This window comes from Mirounga angustirostris, unplaced genomic scaffold, assembly GCF_029215605.1.
Source record: "Mirounga angustirostris isolate CCGP_5_RB_7025 unplaced genomic scaffold, mMirAng1.0.hap1 SCAF_16, whole genome shotgun sequence".
Classification (NCBI taxonomy): domain Eukaryota; kingdom Metazoa; phylum Chordata; class Mammalia; order Carnivora; family Phocidae; genus Mirounga; species Mirounga angustirostris.
Window position 1 is genome coordinate 41,353,177 of NW_026991724.1, and position 20,576 is coordinate 41,373,752.

The 20,576-nt window shown below is 43.4% G+C and overlaps 1 protein-coding gene across 5 annotated transcripts in view; it reads right to left on the reverse strand.

Annotated features, from left to right (window-relative positions):
- Positions 1-20,576, reverse strand: part of CEP89 (centrosomal protein 89) — a 74,470-nt gene that overhangs the window by 34,333 nt on the left and 19,561 nt on the right. For 3 of the 5 annotated variants that reach the window (XM_045891216.3, XM_064581920.1, XM_064581921.1), the window contains 8 exons: positions 20,408-20,510; positions 15,235-15,263; positions 13,961-14,003; positions 12,244-12,462; positions 10,083-10,228; positions 3,233-3,283; positions 2,985-3,068; positions 514-617 (listed from right to left, as the gene is read on the reverse strand). In XM_045891216.3, coding sequence (XP_045747172.2) covers positions 514-617; positions 2,985-3,068; positions 3,233-3,283; positions 10,083-10,228; positions 12,244-12,462; positions 13,961-14,003; positions 15,235-15,263; positions 20,408-20,510 — 779 coding nt within the window. The remainder of the gene's footprint in view (positions 1-513; positions 618-2,984; positions 3,069-3,232; positions 3,284-10,082; positions 10,229-12,243; positions 12,463-13,960; positions 14,004-15,234; positions 15,264-20,407; positions 20,511-20,576) is intronic. The other 2 variants (XM_045891217.3, XM_064581919.1) reach the window with 2 other exon arrangements.

The following is a 20,576-nucleotide window of genomic DNA, read 5'->3' on the forward strand; positions in this document are numbered from 1 at the left end:
AGAGTGCGGAAGGGGCGTTCTGGGGCGCCAGCAGCTGGAAGGAGAGAGGCCGCACTCAGCCGTCAGACACTGGAGGCCGCAGAAAGGGCACGGCAGACGGGGGCTAGCTGTACAGGACCCCATCCTGAGCTTCCTGGTCTAAAGCCCTGGGAAGAGTCACAGGGGAGCAAAAAGGATGTGGCTCAACAGGTTTGGGATGAGAAAACTGCCCTAGAGAAATACAACCTCAGAACATAAAAATGGGGAGCGTACGTAGATGGATTTCAGGTTTAAAAACCTACTTAGAATTTTAAATGTATTCTTTAAAATTCAAGTTGAGAATAGTTTACTACATTGTCACTGTACCTTGTTAATTTCTTTACTACATTGTCATTGTACCTTGTTAATTTCTTAGAAACTCTCCCTGAAAATATTTTAGTTAAAGAAAATGTATTTGATGATTTCATAAAGTTTATTTCTACTATTCTGTTTTCTTTTGAGTTAGCAAAATACCAGAAACCCAACACCACTTGCCATTCCTCACTGGTAACAGGACAACTCTTGGTTAACTCTCGGTGCAATTCTTCATTTTCTTTCACCACTTCCTGGACTCGCATCCTGAACATCCTCATTTCCTCCTGAAATAAAACAGAGGTGAATCGTAACACACACATACACACGTGGTGCCATCTCTTAGCTCTAGCGCTGCCGCTGCGCCTCAAGTCAAAGGTCAGTAGCTTTCTAGCGAAGTCTCACAGGAACAGCAGGTACCGGCGCCAGGTGCCTGCCCTCAAGGAGCTCCCGGGCTGCTGGGAAACCAGGAGACAACCATGATGCTGAGTACAAGGGACAGAGAGCCTCAGGTATGAAATGCTCAATTCCTGATTTGGTAACACTTTTCTGTAAGTGCCAAATACTTAGATAGGAAAGAAAAGATAAAGGCAGGTCAAAAAGAAAAGCAGAGATGCCTATGAACACCACAATTTTTCCTTTGTTTAAAGACTTCAGAGGATAAATTGGAGCTTCTTAGAGAAATGTAAGAACTTTTTGTCCTAATTAAAGCCCACTTGGGAGTGGAAGGGGTCAGTGTGGGTAGGGCTTGGAGTCTCCTGATTTTGCCCCGTTGTGATCACCAGAAGCTTCTCCTAGTGAAGCCACCAGTCTGGACAGCTCCTTCGGCACCAGCAGGACTGAGGAAGGCCTCGGGGTCTGCTTTCCCTCCTAAACAGTGTGTTGATGGCACTCCTGCTGGGCCTCCTTCCTCCCTGCTTTTCTTAGCCAGCCCTCAGTGGGCTTCCGTGACATGTTCTGGTCTTCCGTGAGAACCTTGCTGCCAATGTTTACTCTCGGATGCTTCTAAATATTCTTCTCCCAGCTCTTAGACGTTTATGCTTATATCTGTTTAGCTTAACAATGCCAAGGAACTTCTCTTTTACCTTTCTGCTCTGACACACTCCCCAGTGGCTGACAGCTCTTTTACAGAACAGGGCTCAGGCAAACTAAAGCCCGCAGGCCAGCTGCTTGTTTTGTAAATAAAGTTTTATTGGAACACAGCCACGGACATTCATTTCCACTTTCTCTATAGCTGCTTTCTTGCTACCATTGTGGAGCTGAGGTTTTGCAAACAGAGGCCCCGTGGTCTACAAAGCCTAAAATATTTACTAAATACCATTTACAAAAAATGTTTCCTGAACCCTGTTTTAGAAGGAGCACCAAATTAATTTGTTAATTACTTGGCTTGATAGCTAATTAATTAGTGTAAAATTAATTCACTCTCTTACAAAGTTAAGTGTCCAACAGAAAATCTAGAAGAAAAGGTTCAAAACTGCATCATGTGCACCATGTATGTGGGATAGTGTAACAAAGGCAGGCTGTGGGACTTAACAGACCCTGCCAGCCAGACAGCCCAGGAAACCCAAACTGTTCTCTCTGGATCCTTCTGATTCCAGAGATCTCTGGCCACTTACATGAGCAGTAGGGAAAGGATGGGACATATCTATCACACCCATGTAGCCCTGTCCACCTGTGTAATGAGAGTGAGCTCTGCTGCCAGAGGCCATTCCCATGAAATAGAGGTGAACAAGGCAGAATCAACAAAAACCTGGCGCCCTCACCACTACCAACAGAACTGGACTTCCCTGGGGTCAGCTCTTCAGAGAACTATGAAGCATTTAAGTCTGCCTAAAACATCACTGCTTACTACCTTCCCATGTCTGCCTGATCGTCCCTTCTACAGTAGAGTTTGCAGCTGCAGAGCATCAGCTACCCCAAGAGCCCAGCCCACACGGGGCTGCCTGCCTGGGAAATCTGGGCTTCCGATGCAGCACCATCCCATCCCTGCACACCTCTCCCATCTGTCCCAATGCACGCTTTCTGCTCCACTGACCCGTCCCTCCCGGCCTCCTTCCTTCTCTCTTTCTCTCCTTTCTTCTCTCCCACCCACCTGTACCACTGTGCTCTTTCTTTCCTTCCTCCCTCCCTCCCTTCCCTCCTCCCTCCCTCTCTTCCTTCCCTCCCTCCCTCCCCTCCTCCCTCCCTTCCCTCCTCCCTCCCTCTCTTCCTTCCCTCCTCCCTCCCTCTCTTCCTTCCCTCCCTCCCCTCCTCCCTTCCTCCCTTTCCTCCCTCCCCTCCTCCCTTCCCTCCCTCCCCCCTCCCTTCCTTCCTCCCTCCCTCCCTCTCTTCCTTCCCTCCCTTCTTCCCTCCCTCCCCTCCTCCCTCTCTTCCTTCCCTCCTCCCTCCCTCTCTTCCTTCCCTCCCTCCCCTCCTCCCTTCCTTCCTCCCTCCTTTCCCTCCTCCCTCCCCTCCTCCCTTCCTCCCTTCCCTCCCTCCCCTCCTCCCTTCCTTCCTCCCTCCCTCCCTCCCTTCCTTCCTTCCCTCCCCCCCACATTTGAGAACATAGTAGATGTTGTGCACATCTACTTTAAACCTATCTTTAAAATGTTTCTTTAAAGTTTTAAACAGTCTTATTTTTTATAAACCTTGTCCTGAGACATCTGCCAGCTTACCTGAAGGGTGGCACTGAGCTCATCCTTCTCTTTCATTCTGTCTTCATAGGCCAGTAACAAGGGTGACAGGTACTTTATATCCAACTGAACACAATGGAATAAAGAAGGTTAACTTAGGTCTTACATCTGAATACAATCAGCACATTTTTCAAAAGCTAAGAAAATTTACTTCATTTGGAGTGGTTTTTAATAAGTATTTAATTATAGCACAGAAAATATGGGCCTGAAATTAAGTAACTTTTACTTACCAACCAGGGTGGTGTCGGGCCCTTTGATGGGAGGCCATCAATATTTAAAATCTAAGAAAAAAACACAAATGAAGGCAAATTAAACAATGCTTCTTCTGAAAGTTGAGGCCTTAGATATTCCTTTTTTTAAGGAAGTTTTTAATTTTAAGTCCAGTGTAGTTAACACAGTATTATATTAGTTTCAGGGGTACAATACAGTGATTCAATAATTCTATATATTACTCAGTGCTTAATCCCCTTCACCTGTTTCACCCATCCCCCCACCCCTCTGGGAACCACCAGTCTGTTCTCTATAGTTAAGAGTCTGTTTTTTGGGTTGTCTCTCTCTCTTTTCCCTTTGCTCATTTGTTTTGTTTCTTAAATTCCACATATGAGTGAAATCATATGGTAATTGTCTTTCTCTGACTTATTTTGCTTAGCATTATCATACCCTCTAGCTCCATCCATGTTGTTGCAAATAAGCCTTAGACATGCATGCATATATATATATATATCTATATATATATATATAAACAAATTTTTCTGAAATGTTTGAGAGTAACTTGCAGACATAATGCCCTTCTTCCTCAAAATACTTCAGTGTATATTTCCTAAAAACAATTCATTTACTCCACCACAGTAACATCATAAAAACCAGGAAATCAACACTGAAGCAATACTATAATGTAATCTAGACTATATTAAAATTTTGCCTATTTTCCCACTAATGTCCTTTTCTGGTCAAAGATCCAATCCAGTATTATATGTTGTATTTAGTTGTCAAGTCTTTGCAGTCTTTTTAAATCTGGAACATATCTAGTTATTGTTTATTGAATGCTGAACTCTTGCAATGTTATATGTGGGAGGGTCTGGATTTTGTTGTCTTCCTTTAAAGAGTGTGGGCTTTTTTGTTTTTTTCCCTTCTTCTTTGTAGGCTCGTACATTGCTCATAGATCAACTTGATGCTTTTGAGGCTCACTTTTTACCTGCTGAGGGTGGGTCTGTAGTGACCTTTACTGAGAGGCTAGGCGAGCCAGCTACCAAGGCACAGTCCTTCTGGGCTCTTTCCTCAGGCTGCAGTGTTCCACAAGTTCTCTCCCTTGCTGTCAAGCCACAGGTCTCCCAGTGCTGACTATTTGGCTCACGGCTCCCTGAACTTGTTTTCTGCCTGGCCTCAAGGAGTTTCATCCTTCTCTTTTGTTGAATACTAATCTGCTTCAGGTGCTCCACCCTGCCCTGTGAAGAGACTGTCTACAGACTGAAGGCAGAGGCAAACAACAGAAGGCACCTATTTATCTTTCTCCTGCCCAAGGTCACTGTGCCGCCTGCCATCTGTCAATAGTATTAATATGTGTTCTGTCTAGTTTTTGAGTGGTTTACAGTACGAGGGCCAGCCTGGTAGCAGTTATATTCCATCAGGCCCAGAAGCAATGGCTCTGATGGAATAATTCTTCCTTCAAGAAAAACCTTGTAACACATTCACCTTAAAACCTCATCTCATCACTCATTCAGCAAACAGTGAGAACTCTCTAAGTCATTATGGACATGACAACACAATGGTTTGCCATGATTTTATGACCTAACAACAGGTAGAAGTCTTCTCACACAAATGAACATAATATACTACACACAAAAACACAGTACAGGATAGAATGTTCTAGCTGCCTTAAGAGCTGTACAAACAAAAGTCTGCGATGATTTGAGGGAGAGAGATCATATCTGACTGGAGTGATCAGGGAAGGCTGTCACGGAGAATGTGGCATTTGCACAGGGCAGAACGGTGTGGGAAAGCAGTGGCCTGTCACTGGGCCTGCCTGTCTGTATCCTTTTTAAAGAGAACTGGCTCACCCACAGCCCTGCAGAAGGCCCTGGCCTAGGAAGCTTGTTTTGGATCATGTGACCTGAAGAACTTTAAATTTTTTGCTGTGGTTAAAAAAACATTATATTATATTAAAGAAGTCAGTCACAAAAGACCACATGTTGTACGATCTTATTGATGTGAAATGTTCAGAACAGGCAAATCCATAGAGACAGAAAGTAGCTTTGTGGTTGCAGGAGCCAATGCAGGGGGTGGGGGAAAATGGGGAGTGACTGCTAACAGGCAGGAAATTTCTTGTTGTGATGAACTTTACAACTGACTGCAGTGATGGTTGCATGGTTCTGTGAAGACAGTAAAAATCACTGAACTGTGCACTTTAAATGGGTGAATTGAATATGTGAATTACATCTCAATGCTGTTATTTAAAAATTTAAACTTAAGTCCTACTTTAAAATCAGAAGCTCTTGAAGCTGCCTTGAATTCCCAGGAGCCACGTGAGAACAGATGTGCCCCTGGCTTCCCACCTTGATCCCAGCAGGAGCCAGTCAGCTGTGTATCCTGACATGTCAGATGCCCGCACCCCCCCTCCATTCCTCACATGCACTACTCTCTAAGAGCAAGAACCTGACCTTCTGGCTCCTCTTGTTATTCCTCACAGTGGTTTGCTCGGTGAGTTTATTGAACTGAATTCTGCAATACCTCTTCTAAAGTAAAAACTAGTCTGCTTTCTTCTCTCTTTTTTTTTTTTTTTAAAGATTTTATTTATTTATTTAACAGAGACAGAGATAGCGAGAGCAGGAACACAAGCAGTGGGAGCAGGAGAGGGAGAAGCAGGCTTCCCCCCGAGGAGGGAGCCCGATGTGGGACTCGATCCCAGGACCCTGGGATCATGACCTGAGCCAAAGGCAGACGCTTAACGACTGAGCCACCCAGGCGCCCCTCTTCTCTCTTTATATATGCCTACATTGTGAAAGCATTCCCACCACCAAGCTAAGTACACACCCATCACCTCACATATTTACCTTTAAAAGAGAGAGAGAACATTTAAGTTCTACTCTCTTAGCAAATTTCAATTATATGATACAGCATGATCAACTATAATCATCACGTTTTACATTAATCCTCAGATCTTACTTATAACTGAAAGTGTGTACCCCAGCCTGTCCCTATTTCCTCCACCCCCTAGCCCATGGCAACCACCACCGTACTGTTTCTGGAAGTTTGACTTTTTTTTTTTTTTTTTTTTTTAAGATTCCACATATAAGTGATACTATTCAGTATTTGTCTGTCTTTGTCTGGCTTATTGCCCTCCATGTTCATCTGTGTTGTTGCAAATGACAGTACTACCTTCTCTTTTAAGGCGGAGTAATAGTCCACTGTATGTATATACACCACATTACATATATATCAATCACATTTTTGTATATACATCACATTTTCTTTATCCATTCATCTGCTGGCAGACATGTGGGCTGTTTCCCTACCTTGGCTACTGTAAATAATATTTCAACAAACATACAAGTACAGCCATCTCTTCAAGATAGTGATCTTGTTTCCTCTGGACATCTACCCAGAAACGGAATTGCTCAATAGATGGTAGTTCTGTTTCTAATTTCTTGAGGAACCTCCACACTGTCTTCCACAGGGGCTGCACCAGCTTGCATTCCCCCGACAGTATGCGAGGGCTCCTTTTCTCCACACCCTCACCAACACTTGCTACCTCTTCTCTTTTTAATAACAGACATGCTAACGGGTATGAGGTGACAGCAAATTATGATTTTAATTTGCATTTCCTTGCTGATTAATGATGTTGAGCACCTGTTGGTCATCTGTAGGTCTTCTTTGGAAAAATGGCTATTTAGGTCTGTTGCCCATTTTTAAATTGAGTTATTTATTTTTGTGCTATTGAATTGTATGAGTTCCTTGTATTTTTTGGATATTAATCCATTACTGGACATGTGGTTTGCAGATGTTTTCTCCCCTTCCATAAGCTGCCTTTTCATTTTGATGATGGTTACCTTTGCTGAGAAGTTTGATGAGCCCCATTGGTTTATTTTTGCTTTCAGTGCCATCGCTTTTGGTGTCAAATCCAAAAAATCACCATCAAAACTGATGTCAAGGGGCGCCTGGGTGGCTCTGTCAGTTAAGCGTCTGCCCTTGGTTCAGGTCATGGTCCCAGTGTCCTGGAATTGAGCCCCACGTCGGGCTCCCTGCTCAGCAGGGAGTCTGCTCCTCCTGCCTCTGCCACCAGCACCCCCCCCCCCCCAAACTGGTGCTCACTCTCTCTCAAAAAAAAAAAAAAAAGACTGATGTCAAGGAGTTTTATGATTTCGGGTCTTACACTCAAGTCCTTAATTCATTTCCAGTTGATTTTGGGGTGCAGTGTAAGATAGGGGTCCAGTTTCATTCTTTTGCATGTGGACATCCAGTTTTTCCATCATTTATTGAAGAGACTGTCTTTTCCTCATACTATATTCTTGGCTCCTTTGTCAAAAATAAAGTAAGCATATATGCACGGGTTTATTTCTAGACCCTAAATTCTGTTCCATTGGTCTGTTTGTTTTTATGCCGGTATCATGCTGTTTTTGCTTACTATGGCTTTGTAATAGCTTAAAATCAGGAAGTGTGAGGTCTCCAGCTTTGTTCTTCTTTCTCAAGATTGCTTTGGCTATTCAGGGTCTTTTGTGATTCCATACAAATTTTAGGATTGTTTTATCTATTTCTGTGAAAAATGCCATTGGGATTTTGAAAGGACTGCATTGAATATGTAGATTACTTTGAGTAGTACGGACATTTTAATAATATTCTTTCCAATCTATGAGCACAGAAAATCTTTCCATTTATTTGTGTCTTCTTCAATTTCTTTCATCAGTGTTTTATTTATTTATTTTTTTGGTGTACAGATCTTTTACCTCCTTTGTAGATTTATTCCAAAGTATTTTATTCTCTTTGATGCTATTATAAATGAAATTTTTTTTCTTAATTCCTTTTTCCAATAGTTTGTTGTGTCTAGAAACAAAGCTGATTTTTGTATATTGATTTTTTTATCATGCAAATTTGTTGGATTAATTTATTAGTTCTCTTATGTTTTCTTATTATTAACTTGCCTGTTCATTTTAGCTTAGAGAAGTCTCTTTAAGGCCAGTTTAGTGGTGATGAACTCCTTCAGCTTATGCTTGTCTGGAAAACTCTCTGTCCTTCATTTTGGAAGGACAGCTTTGTCAGTTATTCTTGGTTGGCAGTTTTTTTTTGTTTCTGTTTTTAGCACTTTGAATATACCACTACTCCCTTCCGGCCTGTAAAGTTTCTGCTGAAAAATCTGCTGATAGTCCTATGGGAGTTCCTTTGTGTGTAATAAGTTGTTTTTCTCTTGCTGCTTTTAAGATTGTTTCCTTGTCTTTAACTTTTGACAATTATTAAATTATATGTGTTATTAAATTATAATGTGTTTTGATGTGGGTGTCTTTGGGTTCTTCTTATTTGGAACTCTCTGAACTTCCTAGATCTGGATGTCTGTTTCTTTCCCCAGGTAAAAGAAATTTGTAGCCCTTACTTCTTCTTCTTTTTTTTTTTTTTTTTTTTTTAAGATTTTGTTTATTTGACAGAGAGAGACACAGCGAGAGAGGGAACACAAGCAGGGAGAGTGGGAGGGGGAGAAGCAGGCTTCCCGTGGACCGGGGGGAGCCCGATGTGGGGCTCGATCCCAGGACCCTAGGATCATGACCTGAGCTGAAGGCAGATGCTTAATGACTGAGCCACCCAGGTGCCCCTGTAGCCCTTACTTCTTAAATAAGCTTTCTGCCCCTTTCTCAATCTCCTCCTTCTGGGACCCCTGTAATCCACTTGATAGTGGCCCATCACTCTTTTTCAGTTTCTTTTTGCTTCTCTGAGCAGATGAATTCCACTGCCCTGTCTTCAATTCATGGATTCTTTCTTCCACTTGCTCTAGTTTGTGGTAGAACCCCTCTGTTAAATTTTTCGGTTGAGGTAGTATAGTCTTTAGCTCTATGATTTCTGTTTGGTACTTTTTAGTTTTTCTATCTCTGTTGAAATTCTCACTTGGTTCATGCTCTCTTGACCTCGGTGAGCATCTTTATGACTGTTATTTTGAACTCTCTATCGAGTAAATCACTTATCTGTACTTCATTAAAATCAGTTGCTGATCTTTTTGTTTGGAACACACTCCCCTTTTCCTGCATTTTCCTTGACTTTCTGTGTTGGTGCATTAGGAAAAACAGCCCACCTCTCCCAGTTTTGACAGACTGGTCTCCTTAAGAGATGAATGAGCCTCATCAATCAGCTCGGCCTGAGCTCCTGGTTGCCTCTCAAACATCTGTGACTGTTTAAGCCACTGTCCTTGTTCTTAGTGGCTCCCAGTAGTTGAGGGTGTACCAGAACTCATTACTTTCCTGAAAGGGAAGACTGTCTTCAGCTCCTAGATGCAGGCTGCTTGGAAACCAGACCTCAGGCAGCAGCTGGGAAAGTATGCAGTCAAACCCCTTCCAGGGAGAAAGTAGGACATGGGTGTTCCTGCTTGCTCCCCCTATGCTGAACCCAGTGTGGGGCCACAGAGGGGTGCTCCCACGCCTGTTGCAAAACTGCTTCTTTGTTTGCTAGTCCTGTGGGAATCATGAACTGAAGTCCCACTGGCTATGAGAGCTAGGTGATTTGGGGGGCCTGTGAAAACTAGTTTGTTTTCTTTCTAAAGTAGGTACACCAACAAACAACAGCTATACCCTTGAGGAACAGGACTAAGAATGGAGCCGCTGACATGGACTTTTACTCCTTAATTTTATATACTTCTGTATTGTTCCCAGGTTTTGTTTGTTTTGTTTGTTTGTTTTACAAAGAGTCTTTATTGCTTTTGAGAAAGGGGGAAGGGAAGGAAGAGATGAAAGGAGGACACAGAAAGGTCCCCAGAAAGACTGTGTTTTGGATGTGCTTTTTTTTATGCCAAATAATAATAAATACGAACCCTTCAAGATTAGAAAGCAATTCAACAGTAAAGCCTAAAAAATCAGAAAACTGACATTTTAAAATTGAAAACATTACCTCTTCCTTGGACAAATGCCTGAATTTTGCCTGATATCTACTCAATTCTACATTTAAACGATGGACAGTCATTTTTAACCTGTCATTTTCATCCACCAGTTCTTGAGCTTGTTTTCTTAGATAAAGTAGCTCAGGGGCAGCAACTACTGAAAAAAAAAAAAAATTAATATTAGAAGAACTTACACCAAAATGATCAAGATTTTATATAAATTGCCAATCATCTGACCTTTTTTCCCTTTTGGGCTCATAGAACCAGTGGAGGACAGATTGTATAGATATTAATGAATAAAAGTTACTAAGTATTCTTTAACACTGAATAGTCAACAGTGTTTTGGAAATTTGTGCATGTACAATTAAAATAAAATGAGGGGTGCCTGGGTGGCTCAGTCATTAAGCGTCTGCCTTTGGCTCAGGTCATGATCCCAGGGTCTTGGGATCGAGCCCTGCATTGGGCTCCCTGCTCCGTGGGAAGCCTGCTTCTCCCTCTCCCACATCCCCTGCTTGTGTTCCCTCTCCTGCTGTGTCTCTTTCTGTCAAATAAACAAATAAAATCTAAAAAAAATAATAAAAATAAAATAAAATAAAATGCAAACTTTAGATTGGAAAGAAAAATCATTGTCTCAGATGATATACAGTATGTGCCTTGAAAGCCATATAAGATAAATGGAAAATTTATTAGATCTAAGAACTTTTCCATAGAATAATAATGTCCTATTAGAAAACATAACAGAAAATAGATTCCAAAAAGTAATAGCACAAATAATATAAAGTTGCAGAAATAAATGTGCCTAACACAAGAAATACAGAGTCTGAAGAAGACTACAATGCTTTTCTTAAGGCCATAATATTATAAATAGATCAATGTATACAGAAAACATTAGTGATTATTTATATAACCTTAGAGTTAAAAAGGACTTGAAAGGGCATAAGTCATAACAGAAAAATATCCTATATTTAACTGAGTTATCAACAAATGGAGAAACCATTACATACATGAAAAAGGGCCAAAATCCCTAACATGTAAAGAGCTCCTATAAATCAGTAAGAAAAAAAAAAAAAATCAAGGTATATCTATTTATTTATTTATTTATTTTAAAAAAGGATTCGTTTTTTTCTTTTCTTTTCTTTTTTTTTTTTAAGATTTTATTCACGAGGCTAAGTGCCTTTGGCTCAGGTCATAATCCCAGGGGTCATGGGATTGAGGCCCACATTGGGCTCCCTGCTCAGCAGGGACCCTGCTTCTCCCTCTCCTTCTACTGCTCCCCCTGCTTGTGCTCTCTTGCTCTGTCAAATAAATAAACTAAATCTTAAAAAATAAATAAAGATTTATTTATTTGTCAGAGAGACGAGAGAGAGAAAGGGAGAGAGAGAGAGCACAAGCAGGGAGGGCGGCAGGCAGAGGGAGAAGCAGGCTCTGCGCTGAGCAAGGAACCTGATGCAGGACTCAATCCCAGGACCCTGGGATCATGACCTGAGCCAAAGGCAGATGCTTAAGCAACTGAGCCACCCAGGCGTCTCAGTATCTCAAATTAAAATGGGAAAATTTATGAAAGAGAAAATGACCTGCAAAGATATAAGAAAAAAAAAATACTCAAGCTCATCAATAGTAAAATAAATACAAATAAAATTAAAATAGGATTTCCTCCCTGACCTTTTTGCTTGTCAAATTAGTAAGGAAAATGTAATCCTTATCACTGCTAAGTATGTGGAGAAAGCAGCACTTTCTAAAAGATTTATTTATTTTAGAGAGAGAGAGAGTGAGAGAGTGTGTGCGTGTGTGGGAGTGGGGATGGGGGGATAGGGCAAAGGGAGAGAGAGAATCTCAAACAGACTCCGCGCAGAGTGCAGAGCCCAACGCGGGGCTTGATCTCACGAAGAGGCACTTTTATATGCTGTTCATGGGAATAAAAAACTGATATGAAATGTATGTAAGATACTATGCTAAGCATAAAGAACCAAAACAAGTATTGGAATTTCTTTGGCATAATAATGATATAGCAGATAAAATCAAATTTTAACAAGGATATTAATGGAAGAATCTTAAATACTATAATGCAATATCAACAACAACATAAGCAAATATTACAACTTTCAAATAAATAAGAAAATTAGTGAATTCTTGTTTATTCCTTTAATAAAAGAACTGTGTAGTTCTCCCCACCTTCCTGAGGGGAGGCTTTCTCAGCCTCTTTCAACTTTCGGTTTTCTTTTTCCGTTCTTTTCAGTTTTAATTGTAGTTCTTTCATTGCTTGTTTTATTAGGTTAAGTTCAAGAGTAAGGGTTTGATTTGCATTGCTTAGAAACACATTTTCTTCTTTTAATTCCTTGAACTTTTCTTTGGTTATTTCTATACATCTTTGCTGTGTTCTACCAGTTATATCTGGAAAGGTACAGAGAAAAAGTTTTTAAATTTTAATTTTTACAATTTTACATCAAAATTATAAAAGACTTTACAAAAAAAACCACAAAAAACAAAGAAACAACCACCCGAGTCACTTCTTCATGTCAGGCCTCGTGCTAGGTCCTTCAGTCCCTGCAAGGAGAACGGCCAGTTCAGGAGGGAGCAGCTGATCTGCTGAGGCCACAGTAAGCCACAGGGAAAGAGGTGGGAGAGGGAGAGGCAGGAGCCCAGCGAGGCCCTTGCATATCATAATACGGAAAGCAGAGGTTCTGTCCTGCAGGCCACCAGGAGCCAGGAAAGGCTTTTAAGCAGAGGTGTGAAAAAGAAGTCTCTACTCTCAGATGAGCCCCTGCGGCTAGCAGTGAAGAAAGTGACCAGGAGTGAAGCCCAGCCCAGAGGGGAAGCCAGTCTGGAGGCCCCCAGAGCGGGGGCAGAGAGGAAGGGACAGATGAAGGACTCAGAGGCTCAACCCCGACAGGGCTCAGCAGCTGACTGGGTGTGGGCAGTGAGGGAGGGGCAAATCAAGGAGGCCTACAGCCACCTGTGGTCTGGAAGACACTTAGCCTGACAAGGAACACAAATGAAGCAGGGAAGGCGAGCTCAGTTTAGGACACGGGCCATGCTCTGAAGGTGGCCTCAGCTGGAGACACCGAGCAGCTGTGGACATCAGGGAGAGGAGACGCCAGAGGTCACAAAGGATTTTAAGAAGGAGTTTTAGCAAGAGAGATTGGAGGAGAACAGAGAACGATGTTCCATGGAGAGATATGCTGACAGAAGTCAAAGGAGGTAAGGACCACAATGGGCTCCCCGGCCAGGGCATGCCTCCAACTGAAGGTGGAGGCAGAAGCAGAGCTTCTTGGGAGCAGACCAGGGTGGGAGGACTGGTGGCTCCAGACAGTGGATTGGCCCACAATGCAGCGGGGCAGGCAAGGGCTAGCGGTAGGACCGGCGGCTCCAGATAAGCCTCCCCGACCCTTGATACATCCTATCCAATCCCTAGGACATGAAAGGGTAGTCTAAGAAATGAGTAACTCCACAGCTCCACTGAAAACAAGAGGGGAACTCGGAGGCGTCCCAGAAAGAAAACGTTTGAGACTGGATTGAAGATGGGAGCTATGGCCTAATATATGCCAGGAGAGGTCAGCTAGAAAAGTGCCGGAGTGCTTCCCGGCCTGGGCTTGGCCCTGGCACGTGATGGGGACACAAAGTGGCCCCCATTTGCAGACACTGGCCTCCCAGTGTCTGAGCACATCCCATGGGGACATCCATCCACCATTCACTGTCTGAATGTTTACACCCTCTCTTTTAGAGCAAACATGGAAGTTCAGCAGGTGCCCCTTTCCCAATTTCAGTAACGGGACAGAAGCAACAGCCTTTACAGGGGAAAAAAAAGTGACCTTTATTTTAGACAAGATGATTCTGGGCATTCTCCGAAATTATAAGCTTTTCATCATAATTAAATTCAAAAGGCAAATACCTGGGGAGGGTGGAGGCTTTTCACATAATGGTGGTTTTTCATCCTAGGGAAGAAAAAACATGAGTAATGAATTAAGAGTCTTAGCATCTTCTAAAACGGGATTGGCATGAGCAGCTGGGTCATCGTATATCAAATATTTAAATACATTTTTTTCTCTTCACTTTGGCACTTGTACTTCTTAGTCTGCTTTAGCTTTAGAAACTCTAATATCCATTGTTTCTTTTAACTGAAACTTAAACTTTAAGGGTCTTGCCCTGTGGTGGCTTCTCTGAGGCACTAAAGGAAGTCCTGTTCAGGCTTTCTTCCTGACTTTTTGCCTGTGAGTTCAGCCACTGTGTTTTCACATGTAGGTCTCAAGAGGGACAGGCCGTCAGTTCACATTCAGAAGCATGAGACAGGACTGCAGGTGCTGAGCAGAGATGCACAAAGCAAATTCTAACTGGGATAGACAAAAAGACCCCATATGCCGTAGAGAAGCACATTTCTAAGTCGGGTTGAGAAAAGAGTATGATCTTTCTTTTCAACCCAAAAGTTAGAGGAAAGGGAAAGCTATGAACTTTTGTTCATTTTCCATTGCACATCGTTCATTTTTCCATTACACATCGGTCTGATATTAAGGTTCTAATTTCTGCTGAAAAAGTAAATAAGGTTATCAATGAACTCTACTGAGAAATCTTTAATTTTTAAATTCCTATGACATTGAAGGATTAAAACCTAAGTTAAAACTATTTCCGTGTTTGCAAAAAAAGGGAAAAAACTATTTCCACATTTGCAAATTTGTTAGTCTATTCATTCTGCAAATTACATATGTGATTTTTAACCACTCAATGCATTACATTCATTTTTAAACTATGGAAAATCTGAGTTTCTTCATATTTCAGAAGTATTTTATTTTATTATTTTTTTTTGAGAGAGAGAGTGCATGCACATGCAGGCGCATGTGCACACACACGTGTTTGGGGGGGGTAGGAGCAGAGAGAGAGGGAGAGAATTTTAAGCAGACTCTGTGCTTAGTGCAGAGCCCAATGCAGGGCTCAATCTCACAACCCTGAGATCATGACCTGAGCCAAAATCAAGAGTCAGATACTTAATCAACTGAGCCACTCAGGTGCCCCTCAAAAGTATTAAAAAAAAACAACAACACAACATTTAATGGGGAAGGACTCTTAAGGCAAGGTGTCCCCCCTCCCTCAATAAATCACAAAAATTTTTTTTAAATTATGGCGGAAATTCTATTTATTGAGAAAACTGGTTTTTTAAAAAATGAATCTTACCTTTAAATTCAGAACAGAATGTTTATCATCTGATTAAAAAAAAAGAGAGAAGAAAACTTTTTTTAAAGCAGATAAAGACATCTGACAACTCAGAAGAGCATGATCATAGGAACTTGCCTGCTACCGATGAGCTGAACAAGGCCCGAGGTGGGGACAGCCTTCGCAAGGTTACACAGCAAGCTGGTCCGGATAAGGCAGGGGGCCTGACTGAACTGCTCGTCTCTCTTCTGTTAATCTGGGAGCACCTCCAGTAGCTCCCATGATTACAGAACCAGGGCCAAGTCCTTGGGAGTGACTCTGAGCCCTCCCTGCCTTTCCGACACGGCCCTATCCCCTATTACCCAAATGTGCCCCAAATGTACCACCCGCTGTTCCCCAGATATGCCACAGCTCCACTCCTCTCTGCCTAGAAGTAGCATCTGACCTGGTCAGACAAATAGTTGTTCCTTGAAGCAAACCACCTTGGCGATACAAAAGCAAACAAATCTCGCTCAGTTATTCTCCATTTACAAATACACATTCGGGATGAAGGCACTCCCTGAGGAGGGTAATCTTATGCCCTAGTGTGCCTTGTGCCCTTTGTCATTGTGAAAAGTTGGTTGTTGTTAGTTTCTACAGTCAATTTACAGAGCAAAAATACCTGGATGAAAATAAATTAGAAACAAATATGCAAAATCCAACAGAATTCAGAAACATGGACAAAAATCATAAAAGATTGTAAATCTACTTCCTGGTTCATTACAATTTGTACCAACACTTGAACGATAACCACTGAAGAAATCATTTTTGACCGAAATGTCATCTTGCCCCACTATCTGCAACTAAACATCTGATCAAATGTTCTGGGGCAATTTAGACTGGCACACCCATTGAAATCCTGCCTTGTCTTTCCAAATACGGCCTAACAAAGCCTCCTCTACCTGCCACCTTTTCCAGCCGGCAATGTTGACTGCTCTCCTGGCCTTTGTGCTACTTCTGCCATGCGCCTCCGCCCCGGACTACAGCTCCCCAGCTGCACGTCCTGCCCTGCAAATGGGATGGGAGGGGAGGGGCCCATGGCTCCGTCATCTCTGGCACACAGTAGGTGAGCATCTGATGAGCAAATGTTTAAATTGATACAAAAAGATTTTGCATTTTTATTTTTATTTTATGTTTTTAAAGATTTTATTTATTTACTTGACAGAGCGAGACACAGCGAGAGAGGGAACACAAGCAGGGGGAGTGGGAGAGGGAGAAGCAGGCTTCCCACTGAGCAGGGAGCCCGATGCGGGGCTTGATCCCAGGACCCTGGGACCATGACCTGAGCCGAAGGCAGCCGCTTAATGACTGAGCCACCCAGGCACCCCAAGATTTTGCATTTTTATTTATTGTTCTTTTTTTTATTGTTTATTTATTGTTGCAATAGTCTTTGCTTTGGTATCTTACAATTCTGCATCAGACCTACTGCCTTCATATTTAATGAACTCTTGGATGTCTCTCGCCTTAAATTCTTCACCAGATAAAACTGGGGAAGGGCAGGGGATTCACGAGTAAGAATGGCAAAATGCTGCTGGCAATAGAGGGTGGGTGGTAGCCACACGGGATTTCCGCTGACCACTTTCTTTACTTTTGTACGTTTATAAGGTCTCATGATAAAACATTTTAAAAAGGGCAATTCAGGGGCGCCTGGGTGGCTCAGTCATTAAGCGTCTGCCTTCGGCTCAGGTCATGGTCCCAGGGTCCTGGGATCGAGCCCCACATCGGGCTCCGTGCTCAGCGGGGAGCCTGCTTCTCCCTCTCCCACTCCCTCTGCTTGTGTTCCCTCTCTTGCTGTGTCTCTCTCTGTCAAATAAATAAAATATCAAAAAAAAAAAAAAGGCAATTCACCTAGTTTTCTAAAGAAAATCATCATCTCTACTGTATCTTAGTCATCAACTTTTCAGAAAAAAGAGCCAGAATCGGCATCACCCAAGTTCACTTTGGTACTTAATGTATGTACAGTACGTTGGGCTCTGGGTATATATTTTATTTCCTGTTTTCTCATTGATCATTTCTCAAAAACATTTCCAGACTCCTTGCCCTTCTCATTTCTACAGTCTGCCAGACAAGTGGTATAAACTATTCAAATAACAGCAAAAGTCTCCCATCCTGGGCATCCTACTGTGTACAGGATGCCTCGTTAGGCACCACCCCCATCCTCATAGAGAAGCCACACCATGTGAGCACAGTCTTGCTGTCAAAAATGCTAGTAATACAGATAAATCAAAACTCCCCCATGATCCTAATCCTCTGAACCTTTCCCCTCCCAAGAGGTAACCATGGTTATCAACTGGGTATGTTTCCTTTCAGATATATTTGAACATATAAAACATTAAAAAGTCAAACACACAACCCCTCCTTCCACCTCCTTTATGTATAATAGACATTAGAGGATAGGGAGGGAGAATAACATGTGCATAGGTCCAGCGGCAGAAAGGAACATCATGCAGTTGAAGAAGTAAGAGAACCCCGGTGTGGCTGGAGAATGGCCAGCAGGTCTGGTAGGCTATAGGAAACCAGTGAAGAGATCTAAGTAAAAAGGGTGTGGGGGCCCATGGGGGGCAGACAGGGATACTACTAGATACTACTTCGTGTTTTGACAAGATTCTCTGGCTGCTACCACAGGAAGAGACAGTGGGCAGTCCATATGTACCCATATATCTGCTGGGTGTAACACACAACAAAGGGTCCTGGAAGCAGGCGAGCAGGGCGTGACTACTTAGAAGAGCAAAGGGCCTAGACCGGCCTTGGGGACCCCAACATTTACTGGGCAGGGAGAGGAAGGTGAGCCTGCAAAGGAGATGAAGAAGGGTTACCCAGAGAGGCACGAGGAGACAAGGAGCACGAGATGTCATGAAGCCAAGAGGGAGATGGATTTTAAGACAGCGGGAGCAATCCTCTGTGTGGAGGCTCCTGAGAAGCCACAGAAGATGAAGCCAGAACATCATCCATTGTGCCTGTCAGGATGAAGGTCAGCGGCTTGGGGGAGTCATGGAGACGGAGCGAGCCAAAGTGCAGTGGGTTCAGGGGGCGCTGTCAAATGAGGGAAGGGAGAAGGTGTGTAGAGAGCTGTCTTTTGATAAATTGGGTGATGGAGGAGAAAGAGAAAGCACAGTGGGGTGGGAGGGCATGACTGGGATCAGAGGAAGGCAGGGGACAGTGTCCATGAATCTGGCAGCTCCGACCAAGGGACTGGTATCTCGACCAAACGACTTCAGCCTCTGGTCTCCTTGGCCAATTATTGCTAGGGCACAGGAGGGCGCACGGGGCTCACAGAGCTTCACAGCTTTGGCCTTTAGACAGGATTATCAGCCAGCATTTATGGAGGGGCTGTGCTTCCCACTGTGACGGAATTTAATCCCTGTAAGAATCTGATGAGAGGTGCGCTCAGACTGAGCACAGGCGGGGTTAAATAACTTAGGAAAGCCTCTCGTTACCTGGAAATGACAGAGTCGAGAACCAAACCACTAAAAGCCAGAGATTCTGATGTGTTGTCCAAGGATCACCCACATCACACTTTCCAAAGTGCTTGTTAAGAACACAGACCTTGGGCCCCAGCCTAGAGCCACTGCATTAGAATTGGGGGCTGGCGTGGGGCCTTTTCCACAAGTGTCCAGAGGCTTTTAATGCCCACCACAAAGCAAAAGCCACTGCAGGGGCCGGACTCCTCCCCAACCATGTGCTCCAGGCTCCTGTTAGCAGTGTGCCTCTCAGCCGCACTCCCCCTCCACCTGTGTACCTGCACCACCTGCCCCTTGCCAGGGGCGCAACGATGAGCTTCACCAGCAGAGGGCGCGGGAGACACACGGAGGAGGAAGAGGCCTGGGTGCCTCATCCCAGGGCTGTCTCCATCCCTCTCTCTGTCCTTTCTGCTCTCCGCCCGACCCCACCCCCTCCCCCACCACGCCCGGGCACCCACTTCCCTTTCTCTAAATGGCCAGCCAGCACTTCCCACGGGTGGCTTCTTCCGGCACTCCCCTGGATAGGGCGGCTTTCCGGTGAGTTCTGTTAGCACGACACAGCTAACTTCTCCACTAGCCCGTGGGCCACTGCGACGCCATCCCCAGCACTGCATCTGGGCCTTGGGTGACCCTCCAAATGTGTTTCTTCCCTTGGGTGCCCTATGTATGCGTTAAGTGTAGGAGAGCGGCTCTTCCCTCTCTCTGCTACAGCTGTCTCCTCTAGACTTCTCTCTAGCCCTTCGCAGGCAACCGTGAAAGTTGATGCTTCTTTGTATTAAACTTTCCCTGTTCAGATCACCATGTGCTTTCTGTCTTCTGATTGGATTCTGACTCACAATAGCACACCAGGCCATGGGCAGCACAGACGTTAGAAAACGGATGGACATGTGTAAACACAGGGAGATATTCAGGGTGTGTGTAAGAGAAGAGGCAGGTAACAAAATGATGTGTTTGTTACACGTGCATACATCCTAAATTGTTACAATTATCTACGACAGTACAATTACGTGCATTTATGTATTTCAGCATTTCAGGGTTTTTGGGGTTTTTTTACAGTGAGAAAGTATTACTTCTGTAATTTAAAAAGAGACTTTTTTTTACACGAATTTAATATTCATATAGATTTTCCCACAGGGATAAAACATGCCACCTAACCAGCTGGTGCTTTCTGGTCCAGGTATTACAGGGCCGGCATTCTGTTTTCCAACTGGTCCCCGTGAGCCTGAGCAGCTCTGAGCGTCCTGACAAAGCAGCTGTCAGTGCCCACTGGGTGCCGGGTGTCCTCACCTGTACATGGAAGCGGCCTCTTAGGAAGCGGACAACTGTTCTGGAGCCACGGGGAAGGAGTGTGTAGAGCATAGAGCCTAAGCCATGATCCTCCCCGCCACGTGCCCTCTCATGGCTGACAGAACGGACAAAATGGACTCTAAAGTGAGCGCCTGATACGTTAGAGACAACCTAACATCCAGGCAAGCAGCCAGGGACTAACTTCTCTCCAGTGAAAACAGAACTCAGAATATTCCCACTTACAATCATAGGACCATGGTGTGGAGCTACAATGGCTATATGTTCAAAAAATTAACCAATATTTATTGCCACAAAATGCTTTTATATATATATATGTGTGTGTATATATATATATATATATATATATTTTTTTTTTTTTTTTTTTTTTTTTTTTTTTTTTTTTTTACCTTTTTCTTGTGTACGTTGTGTTGTAAGAGGCGAGCATGGAAACCCATCCTGGTCAGAAATATTTTCGTCATCTTCCCTGTCCACCCCATGTGACAGTGGGACCTTTTTGTTACAAAAGACAAAAGAACATGTGATAAATGTTATCTGTATCAAATTTCCTCCTACCAA